Genomic DNA, 19,737 nt, shown 5'->3' on the forward strand with positions numbered 1-19,737 from the left:
GTTTAAAAATCTTAGATGAAGTATTCAAATCATCGTCTTTTACAGCGTGTCTGTCTGCCACCTAACATGTTTATGGGTGACCCACAGCTCTGTGGGTTTTACTGTGTTGACGGTGAAACTCGGGGGTCGCTGGGTGATTAAGCTTTCTTTAATGTGAGCGGATCGTTGGGTCTCAGGAGCAGGTGTGTCAACACATATTAGACAGAAACTGGCTTCATTAGTCAGCATCTGGAACGCGTTGAGAGTGGTAAAGGTGACCAGTGGCCGCGGTCTTGGAAAGAAGCTGATTGATTATTTGTTGTTGATCAATGGGGTATATTTGGCTCATGGGCAGCTGTTAGTCTGTTTATGTCAGAGTGAAATGTACAGAAAGGTACTCCATCATATCTCAATTCTGCCGTCGCATTGTGATTCAGCCTGGGTAAAAAGGTCCCATTGTTGCATTCAGGTGCTTTCAGGAAAGCAGGAAAAAAGATTCATCAGCTGTTTCCTCCATGTTGCCATGTCCTCCGCCTCAGCTGCCCTTCTCGCACCATTAAGGAGTCGTGACTCTGTGGATGCAGGGAGGCATCGACTGAGAGGGAGGGGCGGGGTGTGTCGTGATGCTCGGCTTCACCTTTCTGCTCTGCTACAGTGAGACAAGGTGGAGGCAATGGAGGGGTGGGGATCTGTGGGTGGTTGAGGAGAAGTGAAAGAGCACAGAAACAGAGTGAGGGGAAAGGATGATGGAAAGAGAGAGGATGCGCACGCACACATACTGCACACACACATACAGAAGGAGGAATTTAAAAGCTTGAATTTGCTTGACCCCTTGATGAGCTGGCTGCACTCACACCTGTCTGTGTGTGTGTGTGTGTGTGTGTGTGTGTGTGTGATTGAAGGGGAGGCAGAGGTGTTGTCTGTATGATCAGTGCTTGTGTGCGATGATGTTTCTGATGCTCCTGAAGCTTTCACTGCTGTCTGTCCTCCTGCAGATCACACACTCAAACACACACACTTCCTACGAGTATCAGAACGACCTTGAGAAAGCAGCCGTGTGTGTGTGTGTGTGTGCGTATGTGAGAGATGTCCAGCAGTGATAAGATTTTTCTATTAGTTACACACGACACGTTCCATTAGAAGAGAAGTGAGAGTGCCCTGCAGACGAACTCTGGATCACTGATGAGTGTGTGTGTGTGCGTGCAGCACAGTAGGTGTTGTTAACTGACCAAGAACTGATGCAGCTCCACACTGTAACCTGCAGCCTGCAGAAACACACACACACACACAGATTTGTTTATGTTTGTACGAGTGCAAACAGGATGTGATTAGGCGTGTAATTAGCTTTGAGTGTTCACGGTTTCATGAGGTTTACACATCTGAGCTGCGCTACAGACACACACGACAGACACACACGACAGACACACACTACAGACACACACTACAGACGGGTGCAGGTTGAATTTGGTTCTGGACTCAGATGCATGTGCTGTGGCCGCTCCTGTTATTGACCGTGCCAGGAAGTAAAGGCTGATCGATTGGCTGTTGTGATTGATTGACAAGCAGATAAAGAAGTCCAGAGTGCGTGGATGTCACGGTAGCAGAGGGCAGCAGGGCCTGCAAGCCTCCAGCTCGTTACTTCACCTTCTCCGCCCTCAGCCTGCTCCGTGAGCTCGCCACCTTCCTGTCTGTGGTGTTTTAGGGTCAGGGAAGTGATGCCTTACACCTCTGTGAGTTTGAGTCCACCTGTAAGGGCTTTGTGTGCAATCAGGTGGTTCCACACACTGAGCCATTATCTAATTTGACTCTTGATGATTGATTAAAGCCCACCGCTGCCGCTGCTGCTGCCGCTGCTGCTGCCGCTGCTGCTGCCGCTGCTGCGACTCGCCATATCGCATTGCGAGGCGAAAGGATCGTATTTCCTCCCGGCGTCCTTGCTCTGTTTGTCTGAGGTGTTCCTGAGCCTCAGCGGTTCTTTAGTCACAATAAGCTGAAGGCGTGTGCTCTGCTGCGGCGTGCTGCAGTTTTGCTGACGGCGTGGTTATGAAGCAGGAAGGACGGCAGCGAGGCTGAGGAGGTGCAGACTCTGTTTGGTCCGGAGGCTGAAAATGAGATCTTTAAGTTTAGATTTGAAATAAGTTTGTGAACAAGTTTGACCAGCTGGGGTTAACATATAGTTGGCCTCGATTAATGAAATCTGATCGGCTGATGGGTCAAAAAGGCGTGACCGTGAGTTTAAATGAAAGTGAAGTAATCTGATTGGCTGACCTGTCACACTTGAAGGTCAGGGGGAAGTGCTGTAGTTTCAGAATGAGCGGGTGTGGCGCCATTCAGGCGTCTCAGATTTGGTGAAAACGGTTTCCATGCATTGGTCAAACGTGAGGAGAGGCTCCTGCTGCGCTCCTGCTTCTGTCTTGGAGAACCTGCCGCCGTCCTTCGGATGGTTTAGGCTGTCTGAGTCTTCCTCATTTAATCCCAGATCGACTCAATGATGTCAGGGCACTGTGGCGACCTCACCATCTGCTGCAGGACTCCTTCCTGTCACTGATGGTCAGGAAACCTCTGACCATCAGATTCCCACAGAATCCACCTGCTGGCGATGAAGCCTTCATCCTTCTTTGTTAGTTTCATCCTCCTTTACACACACACACGCACTCATTATCCCCTGCCCTGCTGACCTGATGAGGTTCTCTCTGATTTTCTCAATCCCGTTAAGAGATTACAAACTGTGTCTGACTGAAAATATAGATTAACAGGGTGGAGGTGGAGGTGGGTGGAGCTGGGGGGGCTGTGATAGATGTGGATTACTGGAGGGTGGTTGGATGCACATTAGTGGGATCAGTGTGAGCGATGTGTGGTTGAAGTTCACAGGAATAATTTGGGGCAGTAATAAAATTCAGAACGTGTCACAGGATGAAGAGGAGGAGCAGAAAGGCATGATGGGTACTCCTGCTCCTTTAACAAGCACCTCAGTGCAAAAACAAGTATGTGGACTGCATGAAGTAAGAGGAGGAGGAGGGGTGGAGGCAATGCTGTAGGAGCACAGGGAGGTGGATGAGCTTGGGTTGGGTGTGTACGTATGGCGGGGATCAGCTCCGCTAATGGCTAGCACAGCTTTGAGGAGCCTGTCAGATCCTCTGATCCCTGAAGACCTCGCAGACATGATGGAAGCAGGTGCAGGTACAGCTTCACAGGTGAGAGGTTAAATAATGAGCTGTAGGAAACCAGGTGAGAGGAGACTGGGGCGGGGCTCAGAAACAGGGCAGGTAAAATATACAGCTGCTGTTGTGTATATTTCACAGTAAAACCCTGAGGTATAAGATTAAATAAGGTAATTTCATCTGGAAAACTGAATTCCAGTTTTCATCTTGAAAACTGGAATTCAGAATTTTAGCGACGAGCGATGTAGTGATGTCAGCAGAGGTATGACATCAGAACGTGGATGGTCGGCAGTGTTCTGCCGGCGAGGGTTTCCTGCGATGAGATAAAAACACGGAGAATGATCCCAGATTCAAGAATAACAGGATGGAGTATTAATATGTGTCAGACCTGGGACACGCACATCCACACAGGTCCCATCAGAGGCACCTGACAGACCTTTACCTCAGTTTTTACTCTAAACAGTAAGTCGGGCCACAGAAGAGTGTTCATCGATCAGCTGACCTTCGTGCAGCAGTGCCATGGAGCCTTCAATACCTCTAAGAGAGGAGGCGAGTTGGGCTGATGGATGGAGAGCAGCTAAAGGGCGAGCTGCACCGCTCTGGAATGAGATACTGGGATGGCCGGACACCTGAGACTGGAAGTGCGTAGACACTGAGGAATAAAGCGTGCTCAGTGGCACTTCAATCAGCACAGGTCTCTGAAAGGGAAACTGTGGAGGATACAGTGGACACTCGGTCTAAGCTTAACTTCATGTTTCTTTAATTTATCACGATGAGGCCTTCCTCTCCATGTTTAGCTGTGCGGGCGGTCCATTGGAGCGTCTCTGTGTGTTCAACTGGAAGTGAAGCTAGTTCAGTTCAGTGTGGCCGACTCTCCTCTTTCATCACCGCGGGTGTTCTTCCTCGTTCTCTTTCTCTCTGCTCTGTTCTCGCTTTCGAGGCGCCGCCTGAATGAACTGAGCTGGCTCAGCCTCCATGCTATCTCAGCTGCCATCAACACTCTTATACCTGAGCTTTAAATCGGCCCTCCCCCTCAGATCCCATTACCCAGCAGCCCTGCAGAGCCAACTCAGCGGCTCTGCCTCCGTCCGCCAGCCGCTCACCTTCGTTTTCCTCGCTCCATCACCGTTCTGCACCTCGCTGTCACTCCACACTGTCTGAATGTTCACACTTTGGGTCCAGGTGTTCTCTACTGTTGCAGGGCTTTGATTTTCTGTTTATGGGTGTAATTAAAAAACACCTGCCCCCCCCCCCCCCTGTCTCAGACTTGTACCCATCAGCCCCAAGAATAGTCGGATTTAGCCTTTACTGCTAATCTGAAGTCTTACTGGATCTGCCTACATCCCAGGAAGCCCAGTCAATAAGTCCAGCGACTGCCAGGCTGTGTCTCACAGATGGCTCTTCAGCTCAGGTGGATATAATTTACCTGAGGGCAGGACGGGACAACAGGAAGAGTGTTAGCACAGCTCCGGCCTGTCGAGTCTGGTAAAGACTGGTCAGCTTAACGTGCGTATTTCCATCCTTGCATCATTAGCCTCTTATACTCAGGCTAGATTTAGCCCCACGCCTCTGCTGCTCTCCCTGCCTGAGAGGTGGAGGAGTCGTGAAGGCGGGGTGGGGTGTGGGGGGTGGATGAAGCCAGATTAGGTTTCAGAGCGACAGAGGTTGGCTGGAGGTGAGATCAGTGTAACGGATCTGCCAGCAGGAAGAAAGAGAGACAGGTAGACGGGCCGGATTCCACGACGCATGTAACCCAAAGAAACCCGGACTCTGTTTGTTAACCCTTGCGAGTCCGAGCCACGACGGACGGATGAACCCAAACCCTGCATACGGACAATGTTTGTCGCATTGTCAAGCTGGACAGGAAGTCTCTGACATGCGGTTCATTCAGCGAGCAGAAGAGACGCTCACAGAAATATTCCCATAAAAACCAAAAACAGAAGTTTTGTTTCTCAACATTGAAACTGAAATGAATCAAAATGTTCTGATTGGCTGACTCATGCCTGGGCTTCTGGTTTTAGACTTAAAGAGGGGGATGAAATGAGGATTTGGAACGAAGGGGAGGAAAAGAAGAAAGAAACAGAATCTAGAAGCGTACTTTTGGCTATGTCAAAACAGAACAGCCTGAGGTCGAGCACTTCCCCACGTCGCGCTCTTGACCACAATTTGTCTGGTCCTCACTTCATCTCTGCTAAGGTTGGGTCATTGCTCACATTTGAAGCTTGTGGCAGTAACGAGGGAGGGCGGAGCTTCACACACGGACCAGAGACATAAAAGTATGACAGTTTCATGAACACTGAGTGGGACTGAGTGTAATTCGTCAGAGCGGATTCAGGAGTTTGTGGTGCCGAGCCTCCACGAACAATCTTAGAACCACAGCTAACAGATAGTTAGACGTGAGGTGGTGAGACGCTCACTCAGCTCAGCAGGAGGCTGTTATCAGTAGTGGTGCAACGGATCACAGTTGATCCGCAATCCGAACCGATCCCACTCCACGGTTCGGCACGCACGTGAAAAGTATGTGTATGGTGGTCAGTCTGTCAAGCGGTAGTTATGGTCAGCGCTAGCGGTCCAAGTGGAGGAGCAGAGGACTTTGCGGCATTTAAGCTGCCCAATCCAACCGGGCTAAAGCTATTACAAAAGCTACTGGGGTGTTTAGCTGCAGACGTGAGGCCGTACTCCGTTGTGCAAAACAAGGGGTTAAACTATGATGAACGTGCTTGAGCCACGCTGCGTGTCCACTTCTGTGACAAGATCGTTCCAAGCATGTATAAGCAGGAAAAGTTTAAAGTTACAGCTGAACTGTCCCAGGCATCTTCTGTTGCCCTAACTACAAATGGGTGGACCTCCAGGGCAACGGAAAGCCACGTGACCGTGACCGCTCATTATATCACAGCGGAGTGGTAGATACAAAGCCCTGTACTGCCCTATAGATTAGATTAGATTAGGTGAAACTTTATTAATCCCATGGGTTCCTCTGGGAAATTCAGTTTCCAGTAGCACAGCACAGACAGAAGTTGCAGAATGTGAGCAGAAATATACCACATATATAAATACAGAGTATACAAAAGGGATAAATAGGAATAAGAATACAAGGGAACGGCACATTTCAAGTATTGTGAGTCTATTACACCGTTGGATGTTAACAAAAACTATTGCACAGGGAAAAGGCACTACAGCTTACTTCCCCCCCCTCCTTTGTCTCCCTGTTTCCCCTCCCTCTCCCATCCAGCGAGGAGTTAAACAGTTTGATAGCGTGTGGGACAAAGGAGTTTTTAAGTCTGCTTGTCCTTGACTTTGGGAGAAGCAACCTCTCACTGAACAGACTCCTCTGGTTGTTTATGGCCGTGTGCAGAGGATGCCCAGCATTGTCCATAAAGTCCATATTGCACCTTAATTTATTTTTATATAAGTGCGTGGAATGAGTCTTGAGCTGAATGTTTTTTAATAGGAAAAAATACTTAAATATTGTCTTTTTTTTCTTTTTTTTGCTGATCTGAAAATTGATCCGATCCGTGACTTAAAACCATGATCCGAACCATGAGATATTTGATCCGTTGCACCACTAGTTATCAGTGTTCCTGACAGTTTCCTACAGCTGGGTTAGGACTCCAGTAACTCTGCAGCTGGATTAGATCATTACAACAACAACAACCTTTATTTATAGAGCACATTAAAAGCCTTAGGCATACCAAAGTGCTTTACAAAAAAACAATAAAATAACATTAAACTGAGATTAATCACCTCACAGGTGAAAGATGCTTCACCTGTGACGTCTTTGGGCAGAGCTCTCACACAGAGCATCCACCAGAGTTTAGGTCTGATCACACTGAAGGTCATGACCTTTGGTGCAGGCTGACACACAGACATAGTCTCGGCCGGCCGTGGCTCTTTATGACATCTCATCACCACCCAGAAATGAAAATCATGTTGAAGGACGGTTTCCCCCTGCTGGAGGAGGTCCAGGGTTCCTACTGAGAGATTTAAGAACGGACACCTGTGTGAAGCCGGAGGAGAGGGTGGGGCTGTTCTCAGATCTGTGATCACACATTGTTTCAGTCCTGCTTTAAATATACAACATAAAAATGGCACCTCAGCAGGACAAGTCATTATACCCCACTACACACACACACACACACACCCTGAAGCAGCAGCAGTGATGGGAACAGCCAGTACTTCACAGCACTCTGGTTTAGCAGCATCTCACTTCCTCCTTCAGTTGGCCTCAGTTTTACTCATCACTATACACACACACACGCACACACACAGACACACACTCCTGTTTGTCTGGCAGCAGCTCCTCGAATCAGCAGCACTCTGTGGAAGAACTGGTCATGAGACCAGGATAAGAGCTAAACATAGTAACAAACACACTATGACAGGACACACACATATACACCTATTACAAGTGTGTGTGGTTTACACACACACACACACTGTAATAGCACATTTACGTTGTGTAAAGTTTCTTCTTTCTTCTCTCAGACAGAAAAGATAAGTCCAGAATCCAGACCCTGTTCCAGCTCTGAGCTGTTTGTCTTTGTAAGGAAACAGAGATCTGGGGGCGGGGCTTTCTCTTGTGCACAGACACACCTGTGACCCCTGTCCCATCAGTGCCTTGGAAATTCTGATGGACAAACGTCCCGTGGCTGTCTGAATGAGTGTGAAGAGCTCGGTGTGGTAGAGCAGGTCGTTTCCCTCCTGCTGCTGCTGCTGAGCTCAAGCTCCACCATCCTGCTGTTAGCGAAGGGCAGCCAATCAACAAGGATGAACTGAAGTTCTGCACGGAGGCTCGGTATCAGAGAAAGGAGGATTATTTTGAGCTGTGAGTCATGCAGAGCTGCTCTGGGAGTCCCCATGCAGCAGAATGGATGGATCAGAGATCTCAGCAGCCAAGCTATGTTACAGCAGCCTGACAGAACCATGTTTGCATGTTTGCGGCATCATCTGCATGTTATCCAGCTGTCGCAGGAGGAGGCGAGGGAAAAACGCTGTGGTGCTCAGTCGAGCTTCTCGGGACAAATGGACTAAACGCTCAGCCTTGGCATGTACCCCTGTGAGCTTTCACTGTCTCACTTTGTGCCTCAATAATCAAACGGCAGGTAATTGGCTCTTTGTGGGGGGAGGAGGGAGGAGCACCTTTTTGTCTGCTGTGATTAAGCTCATCCTTTCTTTACTGGCTGCGTGGAAGTTGAAATCCTTCCACCGCTCGCAGGTGTGTCGCAGTGAGCCTTCAAACAGACCCTGTGACTGCGATCAGCTGCAGGGATCACTGCGTCAGCTTGTGTTCTCCTGCTGTGTGTGAGCTTTGCGTGGTTCTGTGGGCCGTCAGATTCCTGCACCAAGCACTTCCTGTCAAAGTGACTTACAACAAAGTGGGCGTTAAAGGCCTTATCTCCTCCATGTCAGTTCTTTATGCGGAGCTTGGATGTGATTACACCTTCTCCATCCGCCGCCTCTCATCACCATTTTTCAGCTCTATGGGAGCGTCCGTCACCTCACCTTCACGTCTGTGCCACGCCTCCTTTTCCTCATTACTGCGTCTGTCAAAGACGAGCTTGGGTCATTTCAAGTCCCGATAAAATATGTCCATAATCGCACTAAAGCCACGGGGAGCAGACTAATCGTGGATTCGCTGCTCAGAGGATCAGGAGTTTGGGAAAGGTGCCGATCGAAGCATCGATTACTTCCGTTTGTGTTCCGGGATTATTTCAGTGATTCTGCAGTGAGTGCTGTTGCAACACCAGCTGTTTGGTAATCTCAGCTGATCTGGAGCTGCAGGCCCTGAGGGCAGCCCGGTCTCTGAAACTCGCTAACCTGGAAACACCACCCAGTGCTCCGCTCTCAGCCTCCTGCGGTGTGCAGTCCAGAGAGCCTGACCTTGTATGGTGTTGCTTGTGTGTGTGTGTGTGTGTTTGAGGGAAGTTGGGACAGCTCTCACATGACCGGACTTGTGACTGACCTTGCGCAACATTACAACAGGCCTGCGTCCAGCTGCCAGGACAGCAGCCGAGCTTTGATTCCTGCGTGTGGATCAATAAAGTTACACGTTATTATCAACGCTCCACTATTTTTATTGTCATGATTTTTGGCACAAAGTTCGGAGGAGGTGTGATGCATGTACAAAAACATGACAGCCTAATTTCACTCAAGTTATGAATCACCAGAGAAGCTAATGTTTGTCCCAGTTGTGTGTGACCTCCTCGCTCCTCGTGATTGGCTTGTGTCCTTTCTGGACCCGTCTGCAGATAGTTGTGTGTTCTTTGAGATTTTACTTGCTTCATATTTTTCTTAAAGAGTTAAAAAAGCGTTCACCTTTGAAGGGTGACCTCAGCTAACGAGATGATTTCAGCTTGTGTAACTCTGAGTCCAGTGGAAAGACGCGGCGCTCGCGCTTAGCCAACCCAGAGATAAGCTTTGAGGAATCTGAGTGTTTAAAGATAGAAACGAAGGATGCTGGAGCTCCACCGCAGAGCCTCGCTGGCCTTTCCACATCCACTCTCTCCTTTTAGCCCAGATAGCTCTCCCACGTGCAGGCGTGCTATAAATAGCCCAGGTTTAATGCACGATTGTCCCGGCGGACTCTTCGTGCTGGTAGCGTCTCGCTGCTTTCACTCAGGCACACATTAACCACAAATGGGTCCCACCACACCTCCACCCCAAAACAGCAGAATTACACAGTGAGGGCCTTCGGAAGGAGCTGATAGTGAGCAGATCTCAGAGGTCAGGCTCATTCATTTGCACATTACCTCTGCTGTTCCAGCACGAGGCGGAGGCTCAGCGCAGAGCCTTCGTCTCTGCCTGTCAGTAACTTCAAAGGTGTGAGTATTCTGCATTAATTTTGTGCTCATTTGTTTAATCTGCCCGTTCGAGCAGTAACGGCTTCAGAGACACTCTGAGTGATGCTGACAGGCCGTGGTGTCAGGGAGGAATAAACCCGCCTCTGCTGCCGTTTGCTTTCAGAGAGGGGATGACGGAGCGCCGTGCTGTCACTCAGCAAAACCTCTCATTTAAAGTCACATCTCAGGCTCCTTGGCACGAGTCAGGACCTGCTTTGTGCAAAAGCGGGCACGTACGTGCTGCTCTCACCTTCTGGTCGCTTCCACTTCTCCCTCAACTGATGCTTGATGACTGCAAAAATTTGAGCCCTGACTTCGATCGGCAGGAGTCAAAGCTCCGCCTCCTCGCGCTCACCTGAACTCGACCCGATACGGGGTCAGAGTGTCAGAGCCGGTGTACATTCGCAGCAGTTGGAATAAACGTGGGGAGCGACAGAAAGGCTTCAATGAAACACGTGCAAACATCTGCTCTCAATCACACGCAGGTCAGCAGTAAATCACTGCATCAATGCCTTAAATGGGCGTCTGGAGGCTCTGAGAGCCATCCTGTAAATGCTCTGACGCAGTTTGACTTTTGGACCTGCAGTGAATCCCCTCACCTGATTGGATGCTGCACACGTGTTTATGTTTGGTTTGTATCTTTGCAGAGACGGTTAACACAATCCTTCCTGGAAACAGGAGCAGAATTGCTCCTCGCCGAGCTGCTTCCTCCTCCCGGCGTCTGATTCATGTCGAGAAGCTTTCAGGGTCTTTGTAGCTATTCAGAGTCAGTGCAGCACTACAAGCACGCCGCAGCCTCGTATCGCCTTCCGCTGCTGCAGCGTCACGTGTGCACTGATGTTCTGGGACATGTTCTACATACGTGGGATGTCCCCATGTGTGTGCCTGTGCATGCGTGTCATGTTCAGGGATGGTTTTATTGATTGATGGCTGTGGTGGAGGGAAGGGAGGATGATGGAGGGAGGAGTGGTAACATTCAATCAGACTGTCCTCTGATGGATGAGGGTAAAAAGAGTATACGAGGAAACTGTAAGTGGAGAAAAGGGCAGAGTGGCCAACGAGGGAAGGCTGCATGATGGTAGGAATGAAGAAAGGATGGGGATGAGTCAGAGCCACGTGAGGAGGATGTGAGCTGCATGCTGAGGGAGGTTCACACTCAGTGAGGTGAAACACACCTGCATCAGCAGCGGGGGGAGGGTCTTACCGAGGGCGCCCTCTCCTCTGTCACTCCCCCTTTCCTCCTCCTCCTCCTCCTCCTGCTCAGTGAAGTCATGACCGCTCTCCCCCCCTTTCCCTTCGCTGCCGTTATTCTGACCTACATCTTCCTTCCTGTGTCCTTCTTCTTCTTCTCTCCTTCAGCGCGTCTTCTGTTTCCGGCTCCGTTCATCAGCTTGTCCACCGCTCAGGTTCCTATGCTCTCTGCTGATTGCTCTTTGATCATGTCTCATGAGTCGTTTATGAAACCGTAAACGCTATCAGCTGATCTTATCTCTTCCATGACCCAAATAAACACGCTGAATAAACACTCATAAACCAAGACGCACAGCGAGGCGGTGAGCTGAGGTTGGAGGTCACTGAAGGTGTGTGTGTGTGTGTGTGATGTAACTATGCTTTGATTTAAAAGTGGGATAAAACACGCAGTCCAAAAACAGCCAAATATTAAAATGATGGGGCAGCGGGATGGGGAGAGGAGCGATGAGGCTTTTATCATTTCTGTGTTCTGGCTGTCGATCGAACAGCTGATTGGGAGAAATATACGAATACTGTTAATTGCTTTTATGAAAAATGTGTTCATTCATGGTGATCGTGAAGTAGAAGACGGCTCAGAGCTGCTTTGTTGTAGCTGATGGTGGTCTGTCAGCTGGACAAGTTGCCGACGTGGACTGTGTTATGTGTTACAAACAGAAGCTCCTGCACAGTTCCAGAGATTCCCAGAGCCGATCTGAATGGCTCAGCATTGGGTCTGACGTAGAATAATGGATAATAATAATGGATTGGATTTATATAGCGCTTTTCAAGGTACCCAAAGCGCTTTACAATGCCACTATTCATTCACTCTCGCATTCACACACTGGTGGAGGCAAGCTACGGTTGTAGCCACAGCTGCCCTGGGGCAGACTGACAGAAGCGAGGCTGCCATATCGCACCATTGGCCCCTCTGGCCAACACCAGTAGCCAGTAGGGTAAAGTGTCTTGCCCAAGGACACAGCGACCGAGAGCCAGGACAGAGAGCCCAGGGATCGAACCGGCGACCTTCCAGTTACAGATACACTTCCCAACCCCCTGAGCCACGGTCGCCCCAAGTGTGCTTATATATACTTGATGTATTGCTATAGGTTCTTTACCTGTCCTTATTTGGCAGCAAAAGATGGCGCCGGTGTACGTGGCTGCTCGTCTGTCGCTGTCAGTTTTGTTTGTTTTTATATTGCTCCTGTCGTGTGTCACTCAAGAAATCGGGTCATTACTGGTGTACAATCGCCAATCGCTTCTGAACCTCCGAAGTTCTGGACAAAATACAGCTCCATTTTCTAACGGAGGTCAGAATTCATGGTGTCCGTTGCTGTCACATATCCCAACTTGCCCATGCCGTGCAGTCGTGCTACCTCCCCGGCGAAGACGTCAGGGTAGGCGCAGTGGTCGGCTGGTTAAACTCAAGATCTCTTTAGCACACCATCCCACTACCGTCAAAGGAATACATAGATTATTTCCTGGAGTTTTTGTGCACCGACGTTTCCTGGACCCCGTGGGTTCCTGCCTCATCCCCGTGGTCTGCCAGGATGATGCGCCGCTCCTCCGTGACCCCTGTCCTCCTCGGCTCAACGTGCGCCGGGCAATCTCCGCAATCTGAGGCCGCTGTGTTGGACTCCCTGTGCCGCTGGGGCTTTTACCTCATCCCCGGCTCCTGTCAGGATTGGGCTGGTAAACGCCAAATCGCTGGTGAACAAATCTTTTATTCTGAATGAGTTATTCACCTCCTGGAAACTAGACTTCATGTGTGTCACGGAGACTTGGCTTAATACTGGTGAGTCCAGTACTTTATCTGAACTCTTACCAGCGGGTTGTTCCTATTTTAACACACCAAGGACATCAGGGAGAGGAGGAGGTACGGCGGTTGTTTTTAAAAAGGATTTTAAATGTAAACAGTGTGTTTTACAGCCCTCGTTTTCCAGCTTTGAGCTCACGTGCTTTGAAGTTAATCGCTCTAACTCTGTGCTCTTTGCTGTTATTTATCGTCCCCTTAAATACAATAAGAATTTCATAAATGACTTTTCAGAATTTCTAGCTGGGATTATGCCCAACTATGATCATATTCTTATTGTGGGAGATTTTAATATCCATGTCTGTTGCCCTGATAAACCTCTGGTGAAGGAGTTTTTAAGCCTCATTGACTCTTTTAATCTGGTCCAGTCCGTACCTGGTCCCACACATGAACACGGACACACACTAGACCTGGTCTTGTCACACAGTCTACCTGTGTCTAATGTGGAAGTGACTGACACTGCTTTCTCTGACCATATGGCTGTATTATTTGATGCTGTGTTTTCACGCAATACAGCTCAAACCAGCGCTCCTGTTCGCCGCTGTCGGATTATTAACCCTTTCACTGCTGCCCAGTTCTCAACTGCTTTTAACTTAACTGCTTTAAAATACTTCTCTAAGATCATTTCCTCCAACAGTCACAATCCACGCGTGTGTTATTTGAATCTATTGACTTAGTCTTAAATGCTCCACAAAGTGGCTGTTTGGAGGCCTCTCATAAACTGTCTAATGATTTTATGTGTTTTTTCATTGAGAAGGTTGCAACCACGCGGGCGCTCATTTCTTCTCCTGAGTCTGACCCCTCTGTCTTGATCCCTTGCTCTGCTGTTTTTAACCAGTTTGAGCCTGTGTCTCTTTCTTATTTAGAGGATGTGGTTGGCCACCTGAGGCCCTCTGGTTCCCCAAATGATCCTGTCCCACCACAATTTTTTAAGAAGATTTTTCCTAGCATAGGCCAGGCTGTTCTTAGTGTTATAAACAGCAGTTTAATATCTGGTGTAGTCCCTGCTAATTTTAAGCATGCGGTAGTACAACCCTTGCTTAAGAAACCTGCCCTGGACCACACTGTATTGGCTAACTACAGACCTATCTCCAAGTTGTCTTTTATGTCTAAAATCTTAGAGAAAATTGTACATTGCCAATTTATGGATTTTTTAAATGAGAATGGTATCCTGGAGGTCTTTCAATCAGGTTTTAAAAACTTGCATAGCACGGAGTCAGCACTCTTAAAGGTTTTTAATGATTTCCTCCTTTCCTGTGACTCTGGCAATCATGTTGTTCTTGTCCTCCTTGACCTAACAGCTGCCTTTGACACTGTAGACCACAACATTTTACTGTCTCGCTTGCACCATCTTGCAGGCATTTGTGGTACTGCTTTGAAATGGTTTAGGTCTTATCTCTGTGACAGAACTTTTAGTGTTAACTTTTTAGGGTATGAGTCTTCCTCTGCCACTTTTCAGTCTGGGGTCCCACAGGGCTCAATTTTAGGGCCTCTGCTTTTTTCATTATATTTACAGCCCCTGGGAACCATCCTCAGAAGGCATGGAATATCCTTCCACTGCTATGCTGACGACTGTCAGATCTATTTGCCTCTGAAGCAGAAAGAGGCCTTCTCTATTAAGCCACTTTTAGCATGTCTAGAAGACATTAAATCTTGGATGTCCCTAAACTTTCTAAGATGCAATTCCAGCAAAACTGAGGTCATTCTGTTTGGTCCTAGTGGACCTTGTGAACCCTCCACTATTGATTTGGAACACCTGGCAGAGTATTTTAAATCTGTTGTTACAAACCTGGGTTTTAAGATGGACAGTGATTTTAAATTAGATAGTCAAATTAGGGGTACTGTCAAGTCCAGTTTTTATCATCTAAGGCGCTTGGCAAAGATAAGACCTATTTTATCCAGGCCGCATTTTGAAACGGTAATCCATGCTTTTATTTCATGTCGTTTAGATTACTGTAATGCACTATATTGTGGAGTTAGTCAGCATCTTCTCTCTCGTCTGCAGCTGGTCCAAAATTCTGCTGTACGACTTTTAACCAGAACTCGTAAAAGAGAGCACATAACTCCCATCCTGGCTTCACTCCATTGGCTGCCTGTATATCTTAGAGTTCATTTTAAAATTCTCATGTTTGTATTTAAATGTTTAAATGGTCTTGCCCCAACTTACCTCTCTGAGCTTCTGCATCCTTACTCACCCCCCAGGTCTCTCAGGTCAGCTGACAAGCTGCTCCTGGAGGTACCCAGGTCCAAGAGAAAGCTCAGAGGGGATAGGGCCTTCTCTATTGTTGCTCCTAATCTGTGGAACAATCTTTCCCAGCACATTAGAGAGGCCCCTTCACTGTCCACTTTTAAAACACGTCTTAAAACCCATTTTTACTCTTTGGCTTTATGACACAGTCTGACCTGATTTTATTGTTTTAATCTAACTGAGCTGATTTTATGTTTAAATTGTGTTTTTTACTATTAATATATTTTAATTATATTCTTCATTACTATTTTTCTAATTTTTTTTTAACATGCTCAATGGTATCGGTTGGCATGTCAAGTGTACAGCACTTGTGTCAGCTGGTGGCTGATCTGAAAGCGTAATAAACTAATTGCTTGCTTGCTATTGCGAGTTTTTCCACATACGGTGGTTAAAATATCTTCTAGAAGAAGTTGCCGTGGAAATATAAATATATAAATGTTAAGAGAATTTTTATTTTAGTTAAATCATTTAAAGTATATCAAGTAAGAAAACGCATGCCTTATAATCAGGGTGTTTATATATTTTCACCCGGTAAAGGCTTACTGTGAAAAGAACACATGATTCCTTGCTTAAGTGTTGAGATGTTTGACAAAAGAACAGGCTATTACATGCATTCTTTACTTTCAGTTCGCGGCTATGTAATATAAATATTTCTGAAACATGCCGTAAAGCTGTTGCTGCAGTGCCATGAATTTATTCCAGCAGCTGAAAAGTCATCCTCTGCAAAACAAAGACTGTTTTAAACTTTGCATGTGAACATCTCCATGTTATAAGCACAAAAGAGAACCTTTGCAAGTAATTTTGTCTCATTAATTCTTGTTTGTGATCGTTTGTTTGTCGAGTGTTGACCACAGAGACAGACGTACTGTCACTGGTGAAAAAGCCTCTGTGTGCAGATGATGCTTTAAATAAAACATTTAAATTGAACGAGTGCAATTTTAGGCCATATGTGGTTAAATATAACATTAAAACATGTAACATAGTCTGACAGTGGGTCCAAGGGTTTCACCCTGATACCTAATGACAGGATACGCCTCCTCAGAGATGGTGGGTCTCTGAACTCGGAATAAAAAGTGTTCCTTTCATTGTGTGAGCAGAGAGCACTGCTCGTGTTGAACGTGTTAATTTGGTTAATTTCATCGTCACATCAGTGGTCTCGGCTATGCTAGCTGAAACCTGATAGAAACGTGACAGTTGCTGCTGGGACAGAGTGTTCTGCACGCTCAGACACAAACGGCAGAGGACGAGTCGGCTACAAGCTGAGCTGCTTTGTGTTTGAGGAAAGCTGATCTGTTTGAATCAGTTAAAGACGTTTAACTGGTCGACCCTAGTGTGTGTGTTGTCGTTTCCTCATCATTCATAAAACAGGACATTGATTCTGTGTGTCGTCTTCATGCAGACATTAAGGAAGGAATGTTTCCTCCTCCCTTCAGAGACCACGCAGTCATTTCCCATCACGGCGAGTCACGCACACACACTTCCTGCTCTTCGCAGTGACGTGGCTCAGTGTGTGTGAGAGGCTCGGCCTGCTGTGACTGTGAGCCACATGGTAAAGAATTTAGAGATGTGATCTTGAGGGTAAAACACAAACTGAGCACAGTTTCCCTTTTCACATGTTCTTGAGAGCATTTCAGGAATTCTTGATTAGGAAGCTGGATCTGAAATCGTCTTGTATGGGCAACAGACATTTTCAGGGAGTGAGTTTTTCAGAGTGGGGCTAGCCATCGCTGAGGTTTTAGAGAAGTGTTTGGCAGTTCCTGACTTTATGAAGGGCGAAGGCTCTGGTTCCTTCAGGCAGAGGCTTCGTGTTGGTGTCGAGTGATTTGGTAATGGGAAATGATTCTTGAGGTCTTGTTACCTCAGATGTTGCGAGGGGTCAGAGGGTGCCTGCTGAGGTCCTTTATGTCCATAAGAGTTCATGTGGAGGTTCCTGTGATTTGATGTGATCGTAGGAGATCCTCGTTGTTGATTACTGCCTGGAAATAATCTCCATTCCTCTGCTGTGTGTCTAAGCCTAGGCCTCCTTTTTTTTCTCTTTCGGTGTTTGCAGTGAGTGACGCGCAGAGCTCGAACAACTTCGAGATATTTGTCACTAAAGAACATCAGAAAACAAAGTTATATCAACCATCCACCTCCTCGGTCAGAGTACACATGCAGCTCAGTAAAACCAGCACTCATCACATGTGTCACTGTGACCACAGTGAGACGTGCATTAATAGATGAAGACCGTCCACACTGGCCGACTGTACATGTGACAGACAGTCTGTGCGATCCTGGTGTTGAACCTCCTCTAATGTGGAAGCCTTATTACATCTAATGAGCAGCTGTTGATGAGAGCTCCTTGTGATGCTGACAGCGAACAGTGATTTACAGTGCAGACTTTTATCCAAAGTGCCTCTCACTTTGAGAAAGGGCGGCTTGATTGGAACTGAAGCTCTGACAGTACAACCACACAGAAACATTCAGACTCATTGGAGTCGTGGAAGGAGAACCATCTCCACGTTTGTGTTTCAGAGAGCACAGATAGCATCATCCACTGCTTAAGGCAAAGCAGAACAAAAACACACTTTTACCCAGCTGTGATCTTTGTGACTTGTGCTATTTTTTTGTATCCCGAAAGAACCCAGGCTCCTGGGAATGCTGCTTTGATCTCGATGTTTAACTAACGTGACCTCTCCTTCTCTTTTTCCGTCCTCAGTATGGGGAGGAGGAGGTGTGTTCGGACCGTCTGGACACCGACTTCCCGGACATTGACCTCTCCCAGCTGGACACCAGCGACTTTGACAGCGTCAACTGCCTCAGCGAGCTGCAGTGGTGCAACGATCAGTCGGCCAACGTGTCGCCGGCCTCCATTCACTACAGCACAGCAGACGAGCTGTTCGAGGTGAGGTTTCTGTCCTGAAGCCGGCGCCTCTTCTCGAAAATACGTCTCCTTTTTCGGCGTCTTTCTTTCTCATACCTATGCTCGTTATCTTTCTATTCTTGGAAGAGCTGGTGGTCAGAGGGAAATGAATCTTCGTCCGTTGTTTAGTGTTGAGACAAAGTTGGTGTTGTGTGAAGGACTTCCCAAATACTCCCTGCTGACTCCTTTAGCTGCACAGTGTACAAAATATGTGCTCTGATATTATTTTAGTGAACTGAGGCGAGCACGAGGTGTCAGGCCGGAATCAGCTGGCAAACATGTCCACGCGCTGCAGGCTTGTCTCAGCACTTCACACCAAACAGAGGCTGAATCTGTGCTTTTTGTTTTGGCACCTTCTTGTTTTTTCAGACCTTTTGACCAAAGCTGTTGTTTTATGAATTAATTCAGCTGTTAATTGAATCTCACACGTGCCTTTCGTGGAATTGGGTCTCAGAAGCATGTTGTTAGAGAGCCAAAGTTTCCTATGCTGAAGTGGGTGTAAAACCCAAAGCCCTGTCTTGACCCTTGTGCTTAGATGTGGACATGCAGCGTGTCTCTGTGGGCCCAGCTAAGAAAGTAGTTCCCAGTTATGCTGCGTGTAACACGATGATGCAAGCAGCACATCTGCTGGGCCGCTGAAAGCCCGAGGCTCCGGTGTCCGGTGCCCTTCCGGGATGAATTCAAGGAATGCCCTTCTAATCTTTCTTTATCTGCGAGCCGGCCCTGGATCATTGATCGTCCATAGGTTTGCAGTCCCTGCAAAGTCTTGCAGTCCCATTATGGAGGCTAAATTGAGAGCACCTCGAGAATAAAAAGACAATAACGGAGAGATAAAGTAGCATTTAGGTCCACATCATCTGCTGTGTAATGCAAGTCTGCTGATGGAAATTGCTTTGATGCTGCAATGTGCCACAGAGAGTATTGGTTAAATGAAGACAGGCAAAGCATTATGGGATTTCAGGTAAATAAACACCCACAGCCCCTGTCTGCACTCTGAGCGCCTCAGTTTTATTCTTACTTCGATCCACATTAGCTGACGCCTGAGCGACTCTTTGACTTCCTGTTGCTGACACGAAACTAAACTTCACAAGATCACAGACGCACAACACAGACAGTTACAGACGCAATCATACAGCACAAACACAATCACAGACACACAACAGACACAGTTACAGACACAATCATACAGCACAGACAAAATCACGGACACACAGCACAGACAAAATCACGGACACACAGCACAGACACAATCACGGACACAGGTGTATTCATACTGAGAAGTTACAGCAGTGAGATTCTTCATGTCTAACAGCAGCCGACCAATAAGAAAATACACGAAGAGGAAACGGGCGCGTTAATCTCACCGTTTTTCTGGTTCTTTGTCTCGATCAAACACTGCAGCTGCTTTACTTCCCGGCCTTTGTGGTATCGGGAGCTCTTTGATGGCTTCATGGCACTTTTTCTTCTCTGTGTTTGTCACCAGTAACTGCTCCTCCTGATGCGTTCTGGTCTGTGTTCACTCATTTTTCTGTTTCTGCAAACTCACTCTGCACATGTACAGCTTTTAA

At 47.5% G+C, this 19,737-nt stretch overlaps 1 protein-coding gene across 1 annotated transcript in view; it reads left to right on the plus strand.

The window, feature by feature from the left end:
* The window catches only part of ppargc1b (peroxisome proliferator-activated receptor gamma, coactivator 1 beta), a 57,798-nt gene that overhangs the window by 21,117 nt on the left and 16,944 nt on the right, over positions 1-19,737 (plus strand). Inside the window, exon 2 of the mRNA XM_040043203.1 lies at positions 17,966-18,151. Within this exon, the coding sequence (XP_039899137.1) occupies positions 17,966-18,151 (186 nt within the window). The remainder of the gene's footprint in view (positions 1-17,965; positions 18,152-19,737) is intronic.

Source organism: Simochromis diagramma, unplaced genomic scaffold (genome assembly GCF_900408965.1).
Source record: "Simochromis diagramma unplaced genomic scaffold, fSimDia1.1 OVJJ01000433.1, whole genome shotgun sequence".
NCBI lineage: Eukaryota > Metazoa > Chordata > Actinopteri > Cichliformes > Cichlidae > Simochromis > Simochromis diagramma.